General features: G+C 43.2%; 1 protein-coding gene across 6 annotated transcripts in view; it reads right to left on the bottom strand.

Annotated features, from left to right (window-relative positions):
- LOC135526148 (CAP-Gly domain-containing linker protein 4-like) overlaps window positions 1-13,388 on the bottom strand; it is a 95,433-nt gene that overhangs the window by 52,612 nt on the left and 29,433 nt on the right. For 5 of the 6 annotated variants that reach the window (XM_064954278.1, XM_064954277.1, XM_064954276.1 and 2 more), the window contains 3 exons: window positions 12,335-12,577; window positions 11,361-11,496; window positions 10,931-11,062 (listed from right to left, as the gene is read on the bottom strand). In XM_064954278.1, the coding sequence (XP_064810350.1) occupies window positions 10,931-11,062; window positions 11,361-11,496; window positions 12,335-12,577 (511 nt within the window). Of the gene's footprint in view, window positions 1-4,001; window positions 4,092-10,930; window positions 11,063-11,360; window positions 11,497-12,334; window positions 12,578-13,388 lie in introns of all 6 variants that reach the window. The other variant, XM_064954280.1, reaches the window with a different exon arrangement.

The following is a 13,388-nucleotide window of genomic DNA, read 5'->3' as shown; positions in this document are numbered from 1 at the left end:
CATATACCTGTATATTTCAGGGCACGATTCAAGAAGTGATTCTCCAATTCAGCAGATTTGACACTGTAGTCTGTTTCCAGATTGCAAATTCTGAGGACTCTTTGGAATTGGCCATATGGAATGTTCTCTTTTAGCCTTTTGGGGTGAAAGCTGTCTACCCTCAGAATGATATTCCCATCTGTAGACTTCCTAAAGATTGATGTGTGCAAACAACCTTTGACATGTTTGTCAAAGTCCAAAAAATGTATGTTATCCTTGCTGTACTCCATAGTTAGTTTGATGTTAGGGTTAATGCTGTTATTGGTGGAAGGAAATAAGTTCATCTTCTGAGCCGGACCAGAACAGGCAAACATCATCAATATAGAGTCCCAAACATATAATCCGGTCAAAGAACTGGTTATTAGAAGGATCCAAAATGAAGTCATTTTCACAATGACCCAAGTACAAACCAGCGTAGGAAGGGCTGTAACATGCTCCCATGGCACATCCTTAGTCTTGTTTAAAAATACGGTCCTGAAAGACAAGGATATTAAGTCCATTCAGTCAGTGAGACAATGAATTATGCAGGAGGCATCTGGGTCTCAGGCCGGGTACTCAAGAAATGGTGCATACCTACCAATCCTTGTTCATGTTCAATGGTATAGAGACTCCACATCCATGTTGACTAAAAAGGAATCTGTACCCATATTGTTCAATTCCTTAATTTTATTCAACACATCTGTGGTATCTTGAAGATAGGCTGGGGGTGATGGCAGAAAAGGCTTAAAGTAATCAATGTACTTAGAGATGGGTTCTGTAAGACTTTCATTACCACTAATGACTGGTCTGCCTGGGGGATTTTCAAGATTCTTGTGGACTTTTGGAAGAAGATAAAAAGAAGCCACAAGCGGACTGCCATTGAAAATACATTTGAACTCATTGTCTGAAATGTAGCCATTCTCCTTAGCTTCTGTGAGGATCCCTTTCAATTCAGTTTTTAGGTCCTCTGTAGGGTATGAAGGTAAGAGATTGGTAGAATTCATCATTGTCTAATTGACGGTAGGCTTCTGTCACATATTTGTCTTTACCACACTATTGTAACGCCATCTTTGTCTGCTATTTTTAACCACAAACCGTCCATTTTTGGACAATGATTGAACTGCAATCCTATATGTCTTAGACAGATTACGTTGTGTTTGGTTAGAGTCAATTTTACCTTTAAACAGATTCTCCACATCAAAAATGCACTTTCTTGACAAGTGTATTTAGTGTGGCATTCTGGACGATGGGACAAAATGTGGACTTGGGCTTAAAAGGTGTTTTTGAGGGCACAGAAACTACCTGACCTGAGACACTGGTGTCTGTAGTTGGATAGATGTTTTGCAAAATAGGTCAATCTTTGAATTTAATGAATTAGTTGAGTATGTGTGTGCAAAGGACAGTCCTTTCGACAAGACCGTTAACACAATCATCAGAAAGGGGTTCTCCAGAAATGTTGATCACAGGCTTGTTCTGGTCCTGCTCCGTGTGGTTGGATATTTTTGGTTTCTTCCTCCCCCCTCCGTGTTAGCCGCTTCCGCGTCCTCTCCCTCTCTCGTTGAGGAACCTGTGTGGCTCCTCTTCATGGTCTAAAAAATCTTGGGAGGAGCTGGCCTCTGAGTGTCTGGGGTGATGCTCATCGTCACCTCTTGGAGAGTTGAAAGAAACAGATCAAGTCTTCCTCTGCGAATGCGATTCCGAATTCTTGTGGGTTGGTTTTCTCCAGGCAAAGACCTTGCCACCGCAATAGTCTACTTTCAAGATCGTATCACATTGTGCTTTGTTAGAATTGTCACTGTTATGTGATTTTCCGTTGTTACTAATTCAATTTCTGTTTGGACTACTTTTCTGTCCTTTTTAAATGGTTATATTAGAAGTAGCATTAGGTCAAAAGAACACCTGTTGAGAATAGCCTCCCATTTATCTCTAAATTCAGGTTTACCTTGTGCTCTATTAGCTGGAAACTTCATAATACGGAGTCCTCTGGGGATTAGGCCTTTCCTCCAATAGTCAGACAAGGTAATAGAATTGAGGTCAAGTTTGGTGTCTTTCTCCATAAGCTGTTGCAAGTCTCCGTAAGCCTTGTTTAACCTCTTTGAGCTGAAATACCGTTAACGGGATGATATGACAACAGCCAGTGAAAGTGCAGGGTGCCATTTTCAAAACATCAGAAATCTCAATTAACATACAGTGGGGCAAAAAATTATTTAGTCAGCCACCAATTGTGCAAGTTCTCCCACTTAAAAATATGAGAGGCCTGTAATTTTCATCATAGGTACACTTCAACTATGACAAAATGAGAAAACAAATCCAGAAAATCACATTGCAGGATTTTTTATTAATTTATTTGCAAATTATGGTGGAAAATAAGTATTTGGTCACCTACAAACAAGCAAGATTTCTGGCTCTCACAGACCTGTAACTTCTTCTTTAAGAGGTTCCTCTGTCCTCCACTCATTACCTGTATTAATGGCACCTGTTTGAACTTGTTATCAGTATAAAAGACACCTGTTCACAACCTCAAACAGTCACACTCCAAACTCCACTATGGCCAAGACCAAAGAGCTGTCAAAGAACACCAGAAACAAAATTGTAGACCTGCACCAGGCTGGGAGGACTGAATCTGCAATAGGTAAGCAGCTTGGTTTGAAGAAATCAACTGTGGGAGCAATTATTAGGAAGTTGAAGACATACAAGACCACTGATAATCTCCCTCGATCTGGGGCTCCACGCAAGATCTCACCCCATGGGGTCAAAATGATCACAAGAACGGTGAGCAAAAATCCCAGAACCACACGGGGGGGCCTAGTGAATGACCTGCAGAGAGCTGGGACCAAAGTAACAAAGCCTACCATCAGTAACACACTATGCCGCCAGGGACTCAAATCCTGCAGTGCCAGACGTGTCCCCCTGCTTAAGGCAGTACATGTCCAGCCCCTTCTGAAGTTTGCTAGAGAGCATTTGGATTATCCAGAAGAAGATTGGGAGAATGTCATATGTTCAGATGAAACACTCTGGGAAGATCCAGAGTTACCTCTGCAGCAGAGGATATGTTCATTAGAGTTACCCGCCTCATAAATTGCAGCCCAAATAAATGCTTCAGAGTTCAAGTAACACACACATCTTAACATCAACGGTTCAAATGAGACAGGCCATCAAATTTCTGCAAAGACACCACTTCTAAAGGACACCAATAAGAAGAAGAAAGAAGAGATTTGCTTGAGACGCAGAGCAGGTGAACGGATTATCTCAGCATATGTGGTTCCCACAATGAAGCATGGAGGTGGTGTTATAGTGCTTTGCTGGTGACACTGGCAGTGATTTATTTACAATTCAAGGCACACTTAACCAGCAAGGCTACCACAACATTCTGCAGCGATACGCCATCCCATCTGGTTTGCATTTAGTGGAACTATCATTTGTTTTTCAACAGGACAATGACCCAAAACACACCTCCAGGCTGTGTAAGGGCAATTTGACCAAGAAGGAGTTGTGATGGAGTGTTGCATCAAATGACCTGGCCTCCACAATCACCTGATTTCAACCCAATTGAGATGGTTTGGGATTAGTTGGAACGCAGAGTGAAGGAAAAGCAGGCAATGTGGAAACTCATTCAAAGACTGTTGGAAGAGCATTCCAGGTGAAGCTGGCTGAGAGAATGCCAAGAATGAATGTGCAAAGCTGTCATCAAGGCAAAGGGTGGCTACTTTGAATAATCTAAACTCTACAATATATATATAAAATATATTAGTTTAACACTTTTTTGGTTAACATATGATTCCAAATGTGTTATTTCATAGTTTTGACAATTATTCTACAATGTAGAAAATAGACAATAGAAAGAATAAAGACAAACCCTTGAATGAGTGGGTGTACAAACGTTTGGCTGGTAGTGTATGATAAGCCTTTGGAACCCTTTCTGGGTAGAATTCATACTTCACAAACACAGTGCAAGACAGGCCATTCCAATTTGACTATAGTACCTGTCTTGGCCTCAGGGGTGTCATCTGTGCCCTGTTCAGGAACTGGGCAGCTTTTTGGTTTATCAGGTGATTTTGGGGTGGATGGAGAACCTTTTCCCCACACGTAGACAAATAAATAAAGGGACAACATCTGACAGAGAAAATGAGAACATGAGAATTTGGCAGGGACAAGAGTGCGAAAAGGAAACAAAACAAGAAAAATGAGAAGGAAAAGTTGACGGGGACAGGATAGTGAAACGGAAACAAAAATAAGAAAAGAAAAAGTGGGAAGGTTGCCAACAAGATGAGGAGAAAGAAAGAGTGAAAGTCACAGAAAAATAAACAAAAGAGAGAGAAAGAGAGTTGGTGATGCAAATGTAACGAAAGACAGCGTGACATTGCAGTGAAGGGGACTATAGAGAGCGTGGGAGAACAAAAATAGACATATTAAAAAACAGCACTGGTCACCAAGGCCCTCAGAGAGATTCCAACATCGTGCGAATGAGAGGTCACTCCCACGCAAGAGCCCCAATCAAAACCGGACCCGACTCCAAGGACAGTGGAAGCGGCCATTCATTGTTATCCAATACAAGGAAATGATTTCACCACAATGGTCCTCTTCTCATAGTTCAGCCTTTAGGTGTCTGATGCTAAATGGTTGAATGGTGAAGCTGAGTGGTTGACTAATGTCTGAATAGATACTCATTACAAGAAAGTCCAGAGCCTTTCAATGTGATGCTAGTCTTTCTTTTTAATCCAAAGTGAAGGGGGAGAAAACTGCAGGTAAACTACAAGTATTTAACAGGTACCTTGTAGGGATGAACATGAGTAACCGAGTACTCAAAATTACTTCAAAGCTTGATATTTAACCAGAGCTTTAAAAAAAGTAAATAAAATCACATGCGCCGAATACAACAGGTGTAGTAGACCTTACTGTGAAATGCTAACTTACAAGCCCTTAACAAGCAACGCAGTTCAAGAAATAGAGTTAAGAAAATATTTACTAAATAAACTAAGGTGAAAACAATATAGTCAATGTGTGGGGGTACAGATTAGTCTAGGTAATTTCTAAAGTGACTATGCATAGATTTAAAAAAAAGCGAGTAACAGTTTGGGCCTTTCTCTGACATCGTCTAGTATATACACAGTTGAAGTCGGAAGTTTACACACACTTAGGTTGGAGTCATTAAAACTCGTTTTTCAAACACTCCACAAATTTTTGTTAACAAACTACAGTTTTGGCAAGTCAGTTACGACATCTGCTTTGTGCATGACACAAGTCATTGTACCAAAAATTGCTTACAGACATATTATTTCACTTATAATTCACGGTATCACAATTCCAGTGGGTCAAAGGTTTACATACACTGGCATAAGGACAACAAAGTCAAGGTGTTGGAGTGGCCATCACAAAGCCCTGACCACAATCCTATAGAAAATGTGGGCAGAACTAAAAAAGTGTGTGCGAGCAAGGAGGCCTACAAACCTGACTCAGTTACACCAGCTCTGTCAGGAGGAATAGGCCAAAATTCACCCAACTTATTGTGGGAAGCTTGTGGAAGGATACCCAAAAGATTTGACACAAGTTATACAATTTAAAGGCAATGCTACCAAATACTAAATGAGTGTATGTAAACTTCTGACCCACTGGGAATGTGATGAAAGAAATAAAAGCTGAAATAAATCATTCTCTCTACTATTATTCTGACATTTCACATTCTTAAAATAAAGTGGTGATCCTAACTGACCTAATACATTTTTTTTTTACTCTGATTAAATATCAGAAATTGTGAAATTGTCACGGTCGTTGTATGGAAGCGACCAAGGTGCAGCTTTGTAAGCGTACATTCTTAATTTATTAAAGAAATGCAACACTGAACTAACGTGAAGCTAATACAGACAGTGCAGACAGGCAACTAAACATAGAATAAGAACCCGCAAGGAACCAATTCAGGCCACCATAGACATGCATATCCCTAGACTTACAAAACCCTTAGATATATAAAAAACCCTAAACAAGAAAACTAACATACCCACCCTAGTCACACCCTGACCTAACCAAAATAATAAAGAAAACAGAGATAACTAAGGTCAGGGCGTGACAGTAATACTGAGTTTAAATGTACTTGGCTCAGGTGTACGTAATCCTCCGACTTCAACTGTAGGTCCTGGATGTCAGTTAGCTTTGTCCCAGTGAGGTACTGGCCGTGTGCACTACCTTCTGTAGCACTTTAAGGTCAGATGCCAAGCATGTGCCATACCAGGTGGTGATGCAACCGGTTGAGGATCTGGAGACCCATGCCAAATCTTTTCAGTCTCCTGAGGGGGAATATGTGTTGTCGTGCCCTCTTCATAACTATCTTGTGTTTGGACCATAATAGTTAGTTGGTGATGTGAACACCAAAGAACTTGAAACTATCGACCAGCTCCACTTCAGCCCAATCGATACCCTCCTTTTCCTATAGTTCACGATCAGCTCCTTTGTCTTACACACATTGAGGGAGAAGTAAATTCCCTGGCGCCACACTGCCAGGCCTCTAACCTCCTCCCTATACAGTGCCTTGCAAAAGTATTGACCCACTTTGGTGTTTTCCTATTTTGTTGTATTTTACAACCTGTAATTTAAATGGATTATTATATGGATATCACGTACTATACGTGAAAACAATTACTTATTTAAAAAAATTACAAAATGGAAAAGTGGTGCATATATATTCACCCCCTTTGCTATGAAGTCCCTAAATAAGATCTGGTGCAACCAATTACCTTCAGAAGTCACATAATTAGTTAAATAACGTCCACCTGTGTGCAATCTAAGTGTCACATGATCTGAGTATATATAAACCAGTTCCAAAAGGCCCCAGAGTCTGCAACACCACTAAGCAAGGGGCACCACCATGCAAGTGGCACCATGATGACCAAGGAGCTCTCCAAACAGGTCAGGGACAAAGTTGTGGAGAAGTACAGATCAGGGTTGGGTTATAAAAAAATATCAGAAACTTTGAATATCCCACAGAGCACATTAAATCCAATATTAAAAAATGGAAAGAATATGGCACGACAACAAACCTGCCAAGAGAGGGCCGCCCACCAAAACTCATGGACCAGGCAATGAGGGCATTAATCAGAGAGGCAACAAAGACAACACTGAAGGAGCTGCAAAGCTCCACAGCGGAGATTGGAGTATCTGTCCATAGGACCACTTTAAGCCATACACTCCACAGAGCTAGGCCATTGATTAAAGAAAAAATAAGCAAACACATTTAGGCATGTGGGAGACTAACCAAACATATGGAAGAAGGTACTCTGGTCAGATGAGACTAAAATGTAGCTTTTTGGCCAACAAGGAAAACGCTATGTCTGGTGTAAACCCAACACCTCATCACCCGAGAACACTATCCCCACAGTGAAGCATGGTAGTAGCAGCATAATGCTGTGGGGATGTTAATCAATCGCAGGGACTGGGAAACTGGTCAGAATTGAAGGAATGATGGATGGCGCTAAATACAGGGAAATTCTTGAGGGAAACCTGTCTCCTAGAGATTTGAGACTGGGACGGAGGTTCACCTTACAGCAGGACAACGACCCTAAGCATACTGATAAAGCAACAATTGAGTGGTTTAAGGGGAAACATTTAAATGTCTTGGAATGGCCTATTCAAAGCCTAGACTTCAATCCAATTGAGAATCTGTGGTATGACTTAAAGATTGCTGTACACCAGCGGAACCCATCCAACTTGAAGGAGCTGGAGCAGTTTATCCTTGAAGAATGGGCAAAAATCCCAGTGGCTAAATGTGCCAAGCTTATATAGACATACCCCAAGAGACTTGCAGCTGTAATTGCTGCAAAAGGTGGCTCTACAAAGTATTGACTTCAGGGGGGTGAATAGATATTCACGCTCAAGTTCTGTTTTTTTGTTTTATTTCTTGTTGCAAAAAATATTTTGTAACTTCAAAGTGGTAGGCATGTTGTGTAAATCAAATGATACAAACCACCCAAAAATCTGTTTTAAGTCCAGGTTGTAAGGCAACAAAATAGGAAAAATGCCAAGGGGGGTGAACACTTTCGCAAGCCACTGTAGGCTGTCTCATCATTGTCTGTGATCAGGCGTAACACTTTTGTGTAATTAGCAAACGTAATAATGGTTTTGAAGTCATGCTTGGCCATACAGTCGTGGGTGAAAAAGGAGTATAGGAGGGGACTAAGCACAACACCCCTGAGGGGCCACAGTTTTGAGGATCAGAGTGGCAGATGTGTTGTTGCCTACCCTTACCACCTTGGGGGTGGCCCGAAAGAAAGTCCAGGATCCAGTTGCAGAGGGAGGTGTTTAGTCCCAGGGTCCTTAGCTTATTGATGAGCTTTGAGGGCACTATGGTGTTGAACACTGAGCTGTAGTCAATGAATAGCATTCTCACATAGGTGTTCCTTTTGTCCAGGTGGGAAAGGGCAGTGTGGAGTGCAATAGAGACGGCATCATCTGTGGATCTGTTGGGGCGGTATGCAAATTGGAGTGTGGTCTAGAGTTTCTAGGATGATGGTGTTGATGTGAGCCATGACCAGCCTTTCAAAGCACTTCATGGCTATAGACATGAGTGCTACGGGTTGGTCATGAGTGCTACGGGTCGGTCGTCATTTAGGCAGGTTACCTTAGTGTTCTTGGGCACAGGCACTACGGTGGTCTGCTTAAAACACGTTGGTATTACAGACTCGGACAGGAAGATGTTGAAAATGTCAGTGAAGACACTTGCTAGTTGGTCAGCGCATGCTCGCAGTACACGTCCTGGTAATCCGTCTGGGCCTGCGGCCTTGTGTATGTTGACCTGTCTAAAGATCTTACTCACATCGGCTTACTCACATACCCACGTAAAACTGATAATCCTACCGATCCTTGACTCTGGCGGTCATTTACAAAATAGCCTCCAACACTCTATTCAGCAAATTGGATGTAGTCTATCATAGTGCCATCCGTTTTGTCACCAAAGTCCCATATACAACCCACCACTGCGACCTGTATGCTCTCGTTGGCTGGCCCTCGATACATATTCATCGCCAAACCCACTGGCTACAGGTCATCTATAAGTCTTTGCTAGGTAAAGCTCGGCCTTATCTCAGCTCACTGGTCACCATAGCAGCACCCACCCATAGCACGCGCTTCAGCAGGTATATTTCACTGGTTATCCCCAAAGCCAAAGCCTACTTTGGCCACCTTTCCTTCCAGTTCTCTGCTGCCAATGACTGGAACGAATTGCAAATATCACTGAAGCTGGAGTCATATCTCCCTCACTAACTTTAAACACCAGCTGTCAGAGCAGCTTACCGATCATTGCACCTGTACACAGCCCATCTGTAAATAGCCCGCCTCATCCCCATATTGTTTTTTATTTTTTGCTCCTTTCACCCCAGTATCTCCACTTGCACATTCATATTCTGCACATCTATACTCCAGTGTTAATTGCTACATTGTAATTATTTCGCCACTATGGCCTATTTATTGCCTTACCTCCCTAATCTTGCTACATTTGCACACACTATTGTGTTATTGACTTTTATTTATCCCTTGTGTAACTCTGTGTTGTTTGTGTCAAACTGCTTTCTTGTCGAGGGAGCAGTTGTACCTGGTTAAATAAAGGTGAAATAAAAAATCTCGTCTGCTTAATGAACAAGCCTACAGGCTATGGCACATAGACAGTAACATACAGTACTCATTCTGTTCTTCTGAAATAAATGTTCTTCTTATCAAACCGTTTCTTTATACTTGCCTAAAATAAATAATGGATTTATTGTGATGGTGTACAGTATATTAAATTTATCTATTAGACTTTTTTAAATGTAGATGTTCCAACGGCTTGTATGCGTCGAGGCCTGGAGATGCTAAACGTGTGTATGTTAATTAACGATCAATTACCGTGAGACTGGCAGACTGTTGCATGACAATAACCATCTGACAAAATTTCATGACTGCCACAGACCTAGTCAAGATGGTTATTATCAACAACAACAAGCTAGCAGAGATGGTGAGAAGCAATAGCACCAGAGGATGAGACCCAAACCCGAGGCTTGCCATCTTTCCTCTGAAGAAGCCTCATCACCGTGGGCAGCTCTCCGTAAGCATGTATTAAGCAGCGAAAAAAGCAGCCCACCACAACAAGACAATCCAATCAAGGCTTGGGAGAGAACTTGACTTTTGCCCCGGAGAGCTCCGACAGACAGATAAACCTACTCATTCCCAGGTGAGGTGGGGGAAAGATCGAGCCACAAACATCAGAGGTGGCATTGCGCCTTTCCGTCGGGCATTCGCGGAAATCTGGTTAGCAGAGATAGGTCCTCGCTTTTCATGGGGTTTGTGACTTCGTCATTGGCCCCTCTTCTAGACACCCCCGAGCAGCAGGGAGGTGGAGAAGCTATGGTTTACATGACCATTACAGTCTGAATCATGGCTTTGTGTTATAGAGTACCCCCTCCCCGCCCAGAGTGGATTCATTTCAGAGTTATGTCTCAGCCAGTGGAAGCATATTGAGGTGGAAGGGGGTTGAGACATTGCATCGAAAACTAATGTCATTAAGGAGGGTGAGGTGGCGAGGTGTGCGTTTCTGTGATGTGTTGCCTCTAATAATGCATTAATGTGTATGGGTCCCCAGAAAACACATCCTGGAGGGGGTGTAATGAGATAAACGGTGAAGTGGAAATTGGCTCTCCTCCCTTTATGCCATTCTCCATCTTCTCCCACCTGTCTGACTCCGCTCCCTACCTCCCTAACTCAACCTCTCAGCCCTTCAGGCTCAGGAGTTTCTCTATGCTTTCATAATGATGGGAGCTTTCCATCACAGGTAGGTCCATTTGTCTTTGTGGCCCGAGGGACTATAGGCCAAATTATCCTTTACCCTGTAGCCTATCCATCCATCCACTGACGTGGTACAAATATTTGAAGTCCCTGTCAGAGAAACTGTTACCTGTGTTGATCTTGGAGGTGACGCGCGACAGGTTGATGCGCTGAGAGGGCCGTATTGGGGTGGCACTTCTCTGGGTGCTGGCTTTGCATCGCTCTGAGGGTTTGCTGATCTTGGACAGGGGTGCAAAGATCCCTGTCAGGGGGGAGAATGTGAGAAGAGATAGAGAAAAAGAGATTGCTAAAAGCAATGAATAGAGCAAGTGGTCAAAATGGGCCAAACACCAGATTGGGGCAGCCATTTGAGATGTTCACTCACAACTCACATGAGGAGAATAGCTCTTGCCATAGTGAGACGCCATTGAGCAACCAACTCGTTCGATAGGTCCTAATAGCTTCGGATGGAGGATATCGACTGAGTCTATGGTGATACGCAGCGATTGGATTGATTAATGCTTAGGGATTACTGTCAGTCAGGGTTGTAGCGGACATACCGTGTTTGAGGCGGCAGGAAAAGTACTGAACTCCAGCGACGGATCCGTCATTCTTCCCCTCCGCTTGGTCGAGTTCCACGCCGGCCCAAAGACCGCCGGCGAACTCGGTGCTGCCGCAGAACTGTAGAGTGCCCACCTGAATACACACACACAGATGCACACACACATTAAACAGCTTTAGAGCCAACAAACAGGACCCTACTCCAAAAGATAAACAGTCAGTAAAAAAATAGGGTGGGGGGGACTCTCTCAATATGGTTGTTTCATCCTCTATCTGTCCATCCTTGGGAGAGCACGGCTGCACATTTAGGTAAGGGTAAACCAGCGGCAACTCAAGCTTGTTTTGATGCGTCCAAAACTATAAACACGTAGAGGAGAAGGGACAAAAATGAATTAAAAGAAAATAGAGATCAAAGTGCCTGGCTCGCCAGAGCAGCAGGGAGAAAATAGGGTTATGATTAGCAAATCTGTGTGAACTCAACGCCCGGCGTTCTCGCTCTCAGTGTGGCGCGGGAATTCATTAATAGCTTATTCTTTGAGGGGGCCCTGACTGTCTATCTGTGTGCACACGCGCGCACTCAGAATCTGTTTGGAGTGTGTGCGTGTAGGAGTGAGGGTGTCTTCAGGCAGGAACACAACACAGATTACAAGTCCTTAAATTCACCGTTTCACCTTTTAATATTATTTTTCATCCCTTTCTTTTCCTTCCCTTGTCTTAAGAAGAAGAAAAACATACTTGACCGCCAAAGATGGTGTTGTCATAGACATTTTCCTGGGGCTAGGGTGTCATGATCTTTCACAGAGTGCTATATTGTTAAGAGTTACAATAAGTAATTGTCTTGGCAGATGAGCTGTTAATCATTCACTCCAATAAGCAAACGGCTCCTTTTTTCTCTAACAGTTATGGACAATCAACCAATGACAGTCTGTGGATTTGAGACCCTTCATTGATGGCTATGGAACTGGCCGCTTACCTTCTGACCGGCGATGACCACGCGGTCGCCCAGCTGGATGCCCATGGTGATGAGCTGGAGCCGAGCCTTGTTGGAGAGGCCTGATGGATCTTGGGCAGGGAGGGTCAGGGGGGCACAGGGCCGGGGAAGGGCCTCCCTCAGCAGGCTGCGCAGCTCCTTGGCCAGGGCGGCGGCGTCCGCCATCTCCAAGAGCATGTCCAAGGGCTCGGATACCACGTCGGCCGGGCACTGGCCCCTCTCGTTCTGGGGGAAGAGAGATGAGGCAAGAAGAGGAAAATAAATTAGGGGACAAAGAGAGGGAGAAAGACAGGGAGAGAATTAAAAAAAGAATAGAAGAGAGAGTCAATACTGAAGTAGTCTGATTTATCCCCAGCTGATTTATAAAATAGCAGCTGTCTGTAGTAATAGAGGAAAAATGAGCCTCAAAAAAAGTTAACAACAATGTCACTTCATGAGACTGGTGGTTCTACTTAGGTCTGGAAAGCTCAAGTTTGGACTTGATTACCACCATTACCAAAGAAAATACAAACTATCAGTGTTTCATGTGCAGTACATTGACGCGGGCACACACCCTGGGGGTTCAGTGAAATGGCTAAACCTCAGAGATCCTCATAACTGTCAGAGAGACAGTCAGAGCACTGAGGTGTCAGAGGAGAGATGGCTTCAGAGGTATAATAGACGAGGGAGGGCTTTGAATTGGTGCTTCTGAAGTAATTGGGACCTCACTCACCCACCCCTCTGGAGGGGCGAGTGGTTCTTTATGAATTGTCAAAGGAGCTCTCTGCAAGAGCCTGCCTTTCACACTGTGCTAATGGACACGCTGCTGATTGACGTATGTGTGTAATGTCTGTCGATATGATATGAATGTTATGTCAGTAATTTATCATGTTGTTGTACAAAAGCATATCCTTAGTGCATTAAGGTCTTTGGAGATAGAAGAGTGTGTGTGTGTGTGCCTTCAGAAAGTATTCACACCCCTTGACCTTTTCAACATTTCGCTGCCAAAGGTGATTCTAACATGTATTGACTCAGGGGGATGAATACTTAGTTATAT

This window comes from Oncorhynchus masou, chromosome 32 (assembly GCF_036934945.1).
Source record: "Oncorhynchus masou masou isolate Uvic2021 chromosome 32, UVic_Omas_1.1, whole genome shotgun sequence".
Lineage (NCBI taxonomy): Eukaryota > Metazoa > Chordata > Actinopteri > Salmoniformes > Salmonidae > Oncorhynchus > Oncorhynchus masou.
Note: the sequence above shows the minus strand (reverse complement) of the source record. Positions and strands in the feature narration are given on the sequence as shown.